The 14,126-nt window shown below is 32.8% G+C and overlaps 1 protein-coding gene across 1 annotated transcript; it reads right to left on the bottom strand.

Annotated features, from left to right (window-relative positions):
* Nucleotides 1-421: 421 nt before the first annotated feature.
* On the bottom strand, nt 422-12,344 carry LOC138695926 (UDP-glycosyltransferase UGT5-like). Its single transcript, XM_069820349.1, has 4 exons — nt 12,318-12,344; nt 11,830-12,049; nt 8,453-8,672; nt 422-1,567 (listed from the first exon to the last, which is right to left on the bottom strand). Exons 1-4 carry the CDS (start codon nt 12,342-12,344, stop codon nt 1,291-1,293), a joined length of 744 nt encoding a protein of 247 aa, XP_069676450.1. The 3' UTR covers nt 422-1,290.
* Nucleotides 12,345-14,126: the final 1,782 nt, after the last annotated feature.

Genomic DNA, 14,126 nt, shown 5'->3' with positions numbered 1-14,126 from the left:
CACCATGATAACATTTCTGTAGAAGTTCTAGCCAAGGGCATTCAATATAGCCTACTAAGGATCACTTTGCAACGCATAAAATTCACAAAATATTTTCTTCCACAGTAAACATTTTCGACAAAGCACTTCATTAAATTTGCAATTTCCTGTCAAAAGAACAAAAGAAAGCAGCAAAACTGTCGAAGCGTGTTAAATAAATGCTGTCGGCAAATTAGTGTACACAACTGGCTTCGTAAGATGAAGTCAAGTACCAGTACAAAAAGAATTAAATAAATTTAACATCAAAATTTTAACAAATATATATTTTTTTTGTTTTCGATTAAGACATCATACCTCATAGGTATTACAATTTTCTCAAAATATTCATGTCAAGGTCAAATTAAATATAAGAAGATAGATATCTATGACAATCTGTTTTTTAAACTGTTTCCTCTAAATAAACATTGTCGTTATGTAGTGCACAACTATATAACCATTCAAGAGTAGTCCAAGCTAATGATGGGCAATAGTGGATAGTACTATCGATAGTACTAACTTACACCATCGAAAATATCTATAGTCGAATTGTTTCCAATACTATCGATAGTTCATGCGATTAATTGATAGTATCGAGAAAAAAAAAAAAGAAAGATCATTAATAAAAATATAAGGGTTTCAAACTGGAGTTGGGCAACACGATTTGAGAATTTCATATGGATTTGTTTTTGTGTGTCTGTATATTTCGTATTGTTCTAGTGTGTTTAGTTTCTGGTTTTTCGGTTGAATATGTAGAATTTCTATGTCTGTGTTTATGTTGCTGTAGATGTGGTTGGCATTTGTGAAGTGTTCTGCGTATGTGGAAGTGTTTTGAAATTCTTAACACAACTCAATTTCAGAGCACACACAGTTTTTGACTCCACATTACACTACACAAACACACCCCCACAGGAAACGCAAACAAAAGGCGCGAAGACCACGACCAACAAGTTCTGAAGATAGCCCACAACAGGCTGAAACTAGTCAACAAGGCACCGTACCTAATATTTAACACGCGAATGTAATAAACAACGTAATCCAAAGTAATAAAAAGCTTCGAATATTCTGATCTTATTCGTAACAGGAATACATATTTTAAGTCAAGTTATCAGAATGCACTTTTGAATGTTGTCTAAAGTTTATACAAGAGTTCTGAAAAGCCATTATCTATAATATTTATATGTAAATAAAGTCATATTTTACACAACTACATTATCTTCATAATATTAAATTCCTTTCACTAAGGATTGAATTAAATTTTGCTGTGATATGCAATCAATCAGTTTTTGCCTTCGCTAAACTTTTTAAAATTCTGTATATTCTCTTTACAGTTAAGTATGTGAGCATCACAACCATAAGCAACCCCACAGTTAAAACCATAAGCACGTCGAGTAGTAGGTACTGGTGCCAGTAGAGGTCAGTTGAAGCAGGCCGCAGATGCTCCGCTCCCTTGTGTCTGATGACGTACTCAGTCCAGAACACGGCGCGATCTAATGGATCATCGGGTTGATCTTTGACTAACTTTGATAATTGCTTCATGTTGATTTTGTAACTATAAATACACAATAAAAATATTAATAAACACGTCCCCTGTTGCAGTGTTAAAAATTTTTAATATAAAACAATGTAATGCATCCTATATACCTTTATTAGTTCATAACAACGACAATGACAATAATAATAATAATAATAATAATAATAATAATAATTACTATTATTATTATTAATAATAATATTAATATTTTTATTATTGCTATTACTATTATTATTGCTGTTCTTGTAAAGAAATATTAATAAACACTTCTTCTGTTCCATTGCTAGAATGTTCAACAATGTAAATTACACAAGAATATAATGCATGCTATATATTAGTTTATTATTATTATTACTATTATTATTATTATTATTATTACTATTATTATTATTATTATTGTTCTTGTAAAGAAATATTAATAAACACTTCTTCTGTTCCATTGCTAGAATGTTCAACAAAGTAAATTATACAAGAATATAATAAACACTTCTTCTGTTCCATTGCTAGAATGTTCAACAATGTAAATTATACAAGAATATAATAAACACTTCTTCTGTTCCATTGCTAGAATGTTCAACAATGTAAATTATACAAGAATATAATAAACACTTCTTCTGTTCCATTGCTAGAATGTTCAACAATGTAAATTACACAAGAATATAATGCATGCTATATATTAGTTTATTATTATTATTACTATTATTATTATTATTATTATTATTATTATTATTGTTCTTGTAAAGAAATATTAATAAACACTTCTTCTGTTCCATTGCTAGAATGTTCAACAATGTAAATTATACAAGAATATAATAAACACTTCTTCTGTTCCATTGCTAGAATGTTCAACAATGTAAATTATACAAGAATATAATAAACACTTCTTCTGTTCCATTGCTAGAGTGTTCAACAATGTAAATTATACAAGAATATAATAAACACTTCTTCTGTTCCATTGCTAGAATTTTCAACAATGTAAATTATACAAGAATATAATAAACACTTCTTCTGTTCCATTGCTAGAATGTTCAACAATGTAAATTATACAAGAATATAATAAACACTTCTTCTGTTCCATTGCTAGAATGTTCAACAATGTAAATTATACAAGAATATAATAAACACTTCTTCTGTTCCATTGCTAGAATGTTCAACAACGTAAATTATACAAGAATATAATAAACACTTCTTCTGTTCCATTGCTAGAATGTTCAACAATGTAAATTATACAAGAATATAATAAACACTTCTTCTGTTCCATTGCTAGAATGTTCAACAATGTAAATTATACAAGAATATAATAAACACTTCTTCTGTTGTATAGCTAGAATTTTCAACAATGTAAATTATACAAGAATATAATAAACACTTCTTCTGTTCCATTGCTAGAATGTTCAACAATGTAAATTATACAAGAATATAATAAACACTTGTTCTGTTCCATTGCTAGAATGTTCAACAATGTAAATTATACAAGAATATAATAAACACTTCTTCTGTTGTATAGCTAGAATTTTCAACAATGTAAATTATACAAGAATATAATAAACACTTCTTCTGTTCCATTGCTAGAATGTTGAACAATGTAAATTATACAAGAATATAATAAACACTTCTTCTGTTGTATTGCTAGAATGTTTAACAATGTAAATTATACAAGAATATAATAAACACTTCTTCTGTTCCATTGCTAGAATGTTCAACAATGTAAATTATACAAGAATATAATAAACACTTCTTCTGTTCCATTGATAGAATGTTCAACAATGTAAATTATACAAGAATATAATAAACACTTCTTCTGTTCCATTGCTAGAATGTTCAACAATGTAAATTATACAAGAATATAATAAACACTTCTTCTGTTCCATTGCTAGAATTTTCAACAATGTAAATTATACAAGAATATAATAAACACTTCTTCTGTTCCATTGCTAGAATGATCAACAATGTAAATTATACAAGAATATAATAAACACTTCTTCTGTTCCATTGCTAGAATGTTCAACAATGTAAATTATACCAGAATATAATAAACATTTTTTCTGTTCCATTGCTAGAATGTTGAACAATGTAAATTATATATAATGCATGCTATATATTAGTTTATTATTATTATTATTATTATTATTATTACTATTATTATTTTCACAAATTAAAGAGGACATACAAACTTTGCGCTGCTATTTCACGTAAGACTTATTACACTTTATTTAGACATGTAAGCTCTGGAATTTTGTGACCATCTTTTCTTTCGTCTATTTTTCGTTACCATTGGGTACGTTAAAATTCTACCGTTTGCTAATTTTCTTACACGTTGTTTTCAGTTTCTTCTGTGTGTATGATTTTACTTAGTTATATGTCTAGATCATTTGAACCACATACATTCAGAGAGTGCTATTACATCGTTAATGCTTCTCAGCCTTAAATGAAGATGTAGGCCTACAATGGAATTAATACAACTTCATTATTTTGTCTTCTTGAAATTTTAGAGTTTCTTTCAAAGTTTTTGTAAAATAACTAGATCTGTTTAGCTTTTGATTTACTCCGGAATAATGTTGAGCTCACGTCACGGAAATTTGTGCATTTCTTAGTCTAGTGTCAACATAATTATAATCTTACTAGAATAGTAAACTACGGTAGGGCGTGAAAATCCTCTATAGATTCTCCCATATGAGAACACGCAACTAATATTCAGGGAAGTACAGGGACATCATTTTATTTTTACTTCAATTTTTATTGTACCTGAGTTTTTGAATGTACTTCACTCTCACCCCTTCTACTAGTAAACTTCCAACTGTCTTCCACAAAGAACCAAGGCCTCGTATGCAGTCAAAGTCGCCTTACGGTGATAGTAAACAGTATCGAGTTAGTGAGTATAGTCGTTCCAGAAATATGCCCGCGTTTTCCAGTGACGAAAGAGTTTTCAATATTGAATCGTATTTTCGCACCCGGTACTGTCCTCCATTTGCCTAGTAGCATCCCGGTCCCCCCCCCGCTTCTACTCACCCCTCTGTAAAGGCTAGTGGCTGGGCTGTCTTAGCTCTTTTCTGAAAACATTAATTTCTATTAGGAATTGGACGTCTACGTAATATTATACAACTGTTAAAATAAGTTAAATAAAAGGTACTCGTTAAGTAATTAACTGTCGCGTGATTCCCCCCTTTCTACGACCCTGCGACAAAACCACTTTTAACGGACAGTAGATATTTTCGGATCGGGCAGAATTGAAGACTGAATTTACAGTACGTAAGGTACTCTTTTATAGAGTAGGTACAGAATTATTTCAACATGAGTTACTAGTACGAAGGAAGAAATTGGTAATTGGAATTAGGTACAATAGTCTATAGTGCGATAATATGCACAAAAGAACTGAAGCCTGCATCGAAATGAACGGCCACCATTTTCAAAAATGTGTTTAAATATCCATATTATGATTATTTTTCAATTCAACTTCATTCTCTATACTGTACATACACTGCATAATGAATACGTTCACATGGACAGCTCAGTTCGTGAGTAAAAACACTTATTGTTAATACTGTACTATAGTTTGATTAAACAAATACCTAATGATAATTATCAAACTCAAAATCGCGATATTTCCTAGTTTACGTAAATGGATTAATTACTTTTCTTCCCTCCTATATCTAGTAAAGTGATTTGTTTGTATTTTACGCCAGTATCATCGAACTCCAGTAGTGAAAGGGGGTAGCAAATGGTGTTTCCGGTTCTCAACCGTTAATCCAAAGGTATAGTCAGGTTAATATTAGAAACGTTAGTAAAAATAAAATGATGTCCCTGTACCATTGCAATGCTATGGACTTCGTAAGGCGTCTTTAATCGCCTGGCAATATAGGCAACTCTTTTAGCATATGCCCGTCTATGGTTACATACCCACAAGGCTGTTTGCATAAACATTTATTAATTCGTTAAATTTACTTGTTACGTATGCTGCTAGGAGGACGTGTCAGGAGTTTGCATTTAAGTTGTCTATTGAGTAATACTGAAGTTGAGTGTTTCACAAATACAGAACTTGCGAAAGCTTAGTTTGTTACGTGGGGATGCTCAAGGAAAGGCAGCACATGGTTCTCAGCATTTTGATGTCACGGACCCCTTGAAGCTCATCTTTAGTTTTGGCGGACCTTCAAAATGTTCTGTATAATTTAAGCTGGTAATCATGTTCTACTCCTTAAACATTTGCAGAATATAGTGAATAAACATCCTTAATAAATTGACAGCGATATTAAGGCCCCTTACACACGAGCGACTTTCAGCTGCCAATGTCGGCGACACACGGTGGTCCAAAACGTAAATCTACAATAGTTGGACATAATAAATTTTCTCCTATTTAACAGATTATCATGAAACTTTGTACAATAGTTACAAGTAGTACATTTTTTTTTGTATACAAACTCTGATTACGTTTGTATAAACGAAACTACCCGCCATAGAGGATGCATTTAGAGAAAATTAATAAGTTTTCCCCTATTTAACAGATTTTCATGAAACTTTGTACAGTAGTTACAGGTATTATATTTGTTTTGTATACAAACTCTGATAACGCTTTTATAAATAAACCACCCCTTATGGGGTGCATCTAGAGAAAATTAATAACTTTTCCCCTATTTAACAGATTTTCATGAAACTTTGTACAGTAGTTACAGGTATTATATTTGTTTTGTATACAAACTCTGACAACGCTTTTATAAGGTAAACTACCCTTTATGGGGTGCATCTAGAGAAAATTAATAACTTTTTTCCTACTTAACAGATTTTCATGAAACTTTGTACAGTAGTTACAGGCATTATATTTTTTTTTTGTATATAGACTCTGATAACGCTTTTATAAATAAACTACCTCTTATGGGGTGTTTCTAGAGAAAATTAATAACTTTTCTGCTATGTAACAGATTTTCATAAAACTTTGTGCAATAGTTTCGGGTAATATATTTGTTTTGCATACAAACTGATTACGTTGGTACAAGAGGAACTACCCCTTACAGGGATTGTATTTAGAGAAAAATTAATAACTTTTCTCCTATCTAACAGATTTTCATGAAACGTTGTACAGTAGTTATAGATTGTATATTTGTTTTGTATACAAACTCCGATTACGTTTGTATAAGGCAGTGGTCGTCAGCACTCGCTGAAATGTGCAATGGGTACGCGGTGCCGTCCCGTGTGCACTGTCGTGCAACAGGGAGAGATAGAGAGCATACCCGCTAGCAGCTACGAGAGCACTATAGTGCACTGCGTTTTCCGCGGGTAAGAGAGGCTAGCCCCAGCGTGCTCTGTGCTGACGACCCCTGGTATAAGGGAAACTATTCCTTATAGGGGATTTAGAGAAAAATTAATAAACTATTAATAACTTTTCTCCTATCTGACAGATTTTCATTAAACTTTGTACAGTAGTTGTTTAATTAACTTTCCGAAGACAGGACTGAACCGCACAAGTGATACCAAGAAGGGAACACTTATGAGGCAACTAGGCCAGGAGATATAGGGTAGGATGGACTATTTAAAGAACCGTATCATTGAAGTCTGCGCTAAAGTTACCTCGGAAATGGTACAAAATGTTATATCCATTTATCAGTTTTCTCTTCTCTTTATGTAACACCAAAAGAAAATAAATCAAGGGGTGTTAAATCTGGAGACCTGGCCGGCCATTTCACTGCTCCACTCCGACCAATCCAATGTTCAGAGAAGTGTTCGTTCAGTCTACTGCAATATTTCTGTGGCTTAACCTATCAGAATGAAGAATGATATCAATTCTTTCCTCTTTCGATAATGTCACCACGAAAATCAAGAAATCTGTTACAGGAAAGCTTCAAATAATCACAATAATGCATTGAAACTGTCACAGGGTAACCAAACAGTAAAGCTGGAAAAGTTAACTACCAGAATTGCATAAAATACCTTTTTTTCAAAGTCTCCTTAGTACTGTACCATGTCACAAAATATCTGTAGATGTAGTAACTAATGTTTGTGTCATTATGACTGTTATCTTTAAATAATTTGAAACCGATTAGAGATATCTCAAAACGAATTGCACCATTGTTTTTCTCAGAAAATTTCACATGATTTTGAGTACCTATATGACCCCCTTTCCATTTAACATTTCAAATTTGCATTCAAAAAGGCGGCTTTTGAGATAGCTGAGGTCTAGAATCGAATGTGTCTCTGGTAGAGTATTTGGTCTTACAAATACTGGTAACACCTATAGTAATCGAGAATCAAGCATATGGAAGATATTTATATGGTTCTAGACTTTTGATTCACCCTGTTTATTAACATATTCGCAAAATAGCCTTATTGAAATATCACAAGATCCTCATCTTGTCGATAATTTCATTCACTAAATGAAAGTACCTTTGTCCAATATTCTTTTGAGAAGTTTAACTCCGTATGTAGATGAAATTATTGGGGATCATCAGTGTCGTTTTAGGCGTAATAGATCAATTATTGACCAGATATTTATTATTCACAGATAATGGAGCAAAAATGAGAGTATAAGGGTACAGTACATCAGTTATTCATAGATTTCAAAAAGGCATATGAATCAGTTAAGATAGAAGTTTTATATGATATCCTTATTGAATTTGGTATTCCAAGAAACTAGTTCGATTAATTAAAATGTGTCTCAGTGAAACGTACAGCAGAGTTCGTATAGGTCAGTTTCTGTCAGATGCGTTTCCAATTCACTGTGGGCTAAAGCAAGGAGATGCACTATCACCTTTACTTTTTAACTTCGCTCTAGAGTATGCCATTAGGAAAGTCCAGGATAACAGAGAGGGTTTGGAATTGAACGGGTTACATCAGCTGCTTGTCTATACGGATGACGTGAATATGTTAGGAGAAAATCCACAAACGATTAGGGAAAACACGGGAATAGTGTCGTACCTCTCATTGTTGAGAACTTCTCTCACGGCCACTAGAATGCTCTCTTTCGTTAGAGTAGGATAATCCAGACCCACAGCTGCGCCTCTACTCTGCAGAATTGTTAAAACTGAGAACTGGTCGGCAAACAAGGGCACACCGACGACGGGGACCCCTCTGTACACGGTTTCAATCATGCTCATTCTTCCACAATGGGTGATGAAGAGTCGAACATTAGGATGAGCTGTAAGGAAAGAATGTTTTAGGTTGAAACTGATTTTGACCTTCCCATTCTCATTTTTACATTTATCTACATAGTTTATATCATACAAATCACTTACTACATTTTCTTTCATGTCTGAATATCCGAAGTAAATTCAAAAAGTAGTTTGCGAAAGACAAAGGAAGCCGAGAAAAATGTATTATACGCAGTAGCGGGTAGGCATGTCTCGATTAAGAGAGACATTTTATTTAATAGCCTTATTGAATTTGATATTCCCTAGAAGCTAGTTCGATTAATAAAAGTGTGTCTCAGTGAAACGTATAGCAAAGTCCGTATAGGCCAGTTTCTGTCGGACGCTTTTCCAATTCACTGTGGGCTAAAGCAAGGAGATGCACTATCACCTTTACTTTTAACTTTGCTCTAGAGTATGTCATTAGTTAGTTAGTTAGTTAGTTAGTTAGTTAGTTAGTTAGTTAGTTAGTTAGCTATGGCTATTTGTGTCCTTATCTAAAATCATTCACTAAACAGAAACACAATACAATAACCAGAATACTTAAAAGAACTAAAAAGCGTTGTCACGGTTAAAACGAGGCAAACAAATGCAGTTTCAACAAGGTGAAGCATAAAAACCATAAAAGTGAGCAGTTCTCAGACCCTAAGTAGTATTTAAAAAGAAACAATAAAACTAATAAAACAAATTCCACCAGAAATAAATTATCTGGCGCATTTCTAAAATGCTCGGATGTAAAAGGTCCAAATGCCAAGTTTGTTAAAAACATCTACTAAACAACAAATGTAACCTCCGGATGCTACTAGGAAATCCTAGAATAACAGAGAAGATTTAGAATTGAACGGGTTACATCACCTCCTTGTCTATGCGGATGACGTGAATATGTTAGGAGAAAATCCACAAACTATTAGGGAAAACGCGGGAATTTTACTTGAAGCAAGTAAAGAGATGAGTTTGGAAGTAAATCCGGAAAATATAAAGTATATGATCATGTCTCGTGACCAGAATATTGTACGAAATGGAAATATAAAGGTTGGAAATTTATCCTTTAAAGAGATGGAAAAATTCAAATATCTTGGAGCAACAGTAACAAATATAAATGATACTCGGCAGGAAATTGAACGCAGAATAAATACGCTAAATGCCTGTTATTATTCGGTTGAGAAGCTTTTATCATCCAGTCTGCTTTCAAAAAGCTGAAAGTTAGAATTTATAAAACAATTATATTACTAGTTCTTCTGTATGATTGTGAAACTTGGACTCTCACTTTGAGAGAGAAGCATAGGTTAAGGGTGTTTGAGAATAAGGTGCTTAGGAAAATATTTAGGGTTAAGAGGGATGAAGTTACAGGAGAATGGAGAAAGTTACACAACGCAGAACTGCATGCATTGTATTCTTCACCTGACATAATATTAGGAACATTAAATCCAGACGTTTGAGATGGCCAGGGCATGTAGCACGTATGGGCGAATCCAGAAACGCATATAGTGTGTTAGTTGGGAGGCCGGAGGGAATAAGACCTTTGGGGAGGTCGAGACGTAGATGGAAGGATAATATTAAAATGGATTTGAGTGAGGTGGGATATGACGATATAGACTGGATTAATCTTGCTCAGGATAGGGACCGATGGTGGGTTTATGTGAGGGCGGCAATGAACCTCCGGGTTCCTTATAAACCATAAGTAAGTAAGTAAGTAAGTAAGTAAGTAAGTAAGTAAGCAGTGGCGGCTAGTGAACTTGTGGATTTGGGGCGCTGCAGTAGATTTTGGTATATACAAATTTCGCTTCAATCTTCTCCGCAAGGGAAAGTTGAGAAAAATTAATATTCCGTAATTCACACACACTCATGCTTGCACATTTGCACTGGTTAAGTTACGGTACTAAGACGTCACACCAAAGCAACACTCGGATATACTGGTGGTCAACAATTTTCTAAAACTGGAAAGAGGTCTCTTTCGTATTTTACATGCTATATCAAAAGGATTCTACTCGCGCAAACATTTTGAGTTAAGGAGGCTGGATATATAATAATAAGGCAAAAGAGGATATTAATTTCTTTATATTAACTCGATAAGTTTCTTCAACAATAAGTATGTGAAGAGAAAATAAAAATTGTGTCATTAAGTTTCAAGGAAATAGAGAATCCATTTGACGCAGCATTACAATAGCGGTGTGGGAGGGGAGGAAAGATCTTCCATTGTAGCCTGGTCTGCAAGCCACTGCAGCGAAATATGGGTTTTAAACAGCGGCAGTTTCCCTCTGCCTCCCTTCACCTCTCTACCCCCTAACCAAGCAAGACACACTCTCTATGAGCTGTCCCACCCTGCAGATCCCAGGACGACTTTGAATGCAGTGTCAATTCCAATACAGTCGATGCGCAAAAATATTATGCATCAGATAATAGTATATATTCCCGGCCAGATGAAATATAAAGCAATTTACTTAAGAAAAGCCATAAAAAATTATTCTACAAATTAAAATTAAAATTATTTTTATTTTCTTGACAAAGCAGGGAGTGCTGCAGCTCCGCAGCTCTTATGGGCGAGCCGCCCCTGTAAGTAAGTAAGTAAGTAAGTAAGTAAGTAAGTAAGTAGGTAAGTAAGTAAGTAAGTAAGCAAGTAGGTAAGTAAGTAAGTAGGTAAGTAAGTAAGTAAGTAGGTAAGTAAGTAAGTAAGTAGGTAAGTAAGTAAGTAAGTAGGTAAGTAAGTAAGTAAGTAGGTAAGTAAGTAAGTAAGTAATTAAGTAAGTAGGTAAGTAAGTAAGTAAGTAGGTAAGTAAGTAAGTAAGTAAGTAGGTAAGTAAGTAAGTAGGTAAGTAAGTAAGTAGGTAAGTAAGTAGGTAAGTAAGTAAGTAGGTAAGTAAGTAAGTAGGTAAGTAAGTAAGTAGGTAAGTAAGTAAGTAAGTAAGTAGGTAAGTAAGTAAGTAAGTAAGCGAAATGTAAGGGTAGGCAGGATGACCACACTGAAGATGTAGATAACAATAAACTAATGAAACAGCACACAACGGAAGCCACAAACAAGACCCTATAGGAAAACCGGCGAACTGACGGAACGATGCTTCATTATCTTCCTTCCAAGGATCTAAGTAGGACATGCACAGGTTATTAACATAGGCTACACAGTATGAGTAGCAGAAGATTTGGTATTGCCACATAAATAGGAAACAATACCTAGAATATCACTCTGTGGCAGCCATTTGCTGATCAGAACATTGGGTGGCTGTCCAGGTAGCCTTTCCGTGTCCAACTTCCAAAGCACTCGTTGCGATAATTCTGAAAATGCGTCCAGAAAGACTTGGACCTTCTCCTTCAGTAAATCACTTCTGATCCAAGTACCTAAGCAGAATAAGATGACTCCATCTTTGGCTTCATCTAAAAATTTCTGCAAACTCTGTAATAAAAAAAAATAGACTTACTTTCTCGAATAATGAATTACTATGCAAATTAGATGTTATAAATTTTATTTTTATTTATTTCTTTATTCATTCGTCAATCCATCCATTCATCGATCTGTTTGTTTGTTTGGTTATTTAATTACCTATGATATGATACATTTCTCTCAACATATTTGGTCCTGTTGACCCTTTACATTTTTGTATTCGGGCTGGCAGTCCCTCATGACATTTACAAACATTATACATTGAAGTATCGTGACTTACGTGCATGTTCTGGATTATGTCTTTCATGTCCCTGCACCTTTACTTATCACTCCTTCTAATTTATAACACTTAGGCCTATTATTTCACTACTCTTCACTTTTCTCCTCTATACTCAACAACAATTCTTTCTATTAGCATCTCATTCAACTTCAGTCCATCCTTTCTCTTAATTAATTTTATTTATTTATTTAATTATTTATTTATTTGTATATTTTCCTATTTGTGTATTTTTTTATTTGTTTTTATGTTCATTTATTTATTTATATTGTTTATTAATTAATTAATTTCTTTATTTATTTTGTTTATTTATTTATTTATTTATTTTGTTTATTTATTTTGTTTCTTTATTTATTTTATTTATTTATTTTATTTATTTATTTATTTATGTTGTTTATTAATTAATTTATTTATTTTGTTTATTTATTTTGTTTATTTATTCATTTTGTTTATTTATTTGTTTTATTTATTTATTTAGGTTATTTATTTTGTTTGTTTATTTATTTTGTTTATTTATTTTGTTTATTTATTTATTTAATTTATTTATTTATTTATTTTGTTTATTTATTTTATTTATTTATTTTGTTTATTTATTTTTTATTTATTTTGTTTGTTTATTTATTTATTTTGTTTATTTATTTATTTTATTTATTTATTTTGTTTATTTATTTTATTTATTTATTTATTTTGTTTATTTATTTTTTATTTATTTTGTTTGTTTATTTATTTATTTTATTTATTTATTTATTTCATTTATTTATTTATTTTATTTATTTATTTATTTATTTTGTTTATTTATTTATTTATTTTGTTGATTTATTTATGCATTTATTTATTTATTTATGTATATATTTTGTTTATTTATTTATTTTGTTGATTTATTTATTTATTTATTTCATTTCATTTCATTCATTCATAACTAGTTGAGCTGGGACGGATCGGTTGGTTCGACATTGGTCGTTTTTGTGCCTTTGGTTCGGTCGTTACAATTTTGAAGAATAAGAAGAATACAGAGCATAAGATTTGCTGATAATATGGTGTTGTTAGCAGAAGCGGAGACGATAGTAAGCTAAATGACAGCTGTGAGCAGTGTGGGATGAAGATAAGTGCAAATAAGGCGAAGACCATGGTTGCCTCAAGATAACAATAAAGAAGGTAAACTTGCGAATTCTAAATGAGGCAATACAGCAAGAGAACAGCTTCAAATGCTCGGGATGTACTACAAGCAGTAACATGAGCTGCTGCCAGGAAGTCAAAAAAAGATAGCAATGGACAAGGAAGTTTTTACTCGTAATAGAAAAAGGATCATCTTCTGGGGACCTCTGGAAAAAGAACTAAGGAAGAGACTGGTGAAGTGCTTTGTGTGGAGTGTGGCATTGTATGGGGCAGAAACATGGACATTACAACGAATTGAAGAGAAACGAATAGAAGCATTTGAAATGTGAATATGGAGAAGAATGCAGCGTGTGAAGTTGACAGAGACAATAAGAAAAGAAGCTGTGTTGGAAAGAGTGGGTGAAGAAAGAATGATGCTGAAACTGATCAGGAAGAGAAAAATGAATTGGTTGGGTCACTGGCTGAGAAAAAAACTGCCTACTGAAGGATGCACTGGAAGGCATGGTGAACGGGAGAAGAGTTCGGGCCAGAAGAAGACATCAGATGATAGACGACATTACGATGTGTGGATCATATGCGGAGACTAAGAGAAAGACAGAAAATAGAAAAGATTGGAGAATACTTGGTTTGCAGTGAAAGACCTGGCCTTGGGCAGAACACTATGTATGTATGTATGTATGTATGTATGTATGTATG

This window comes from Periplaneta americana, chromosome 1, assembly GCF_040183065.1.
Source record: "Periplaneta americana isolate PAMFEO1 chromosome 1, P.americana_PAMFEO1_priV1, whole genome shotgun sequence".
Classification (NCBI taxonomy): Eukaryota; Metazoa; Arthropoda; class Insecta; order Blattodea; family Blattidae; genus Periplaneta; species Periplaneta americana.
Note: the sequence above shows the minus strand (reverse complement) of the source record. Positions and strands in the feature narration are given on the sequence as shown.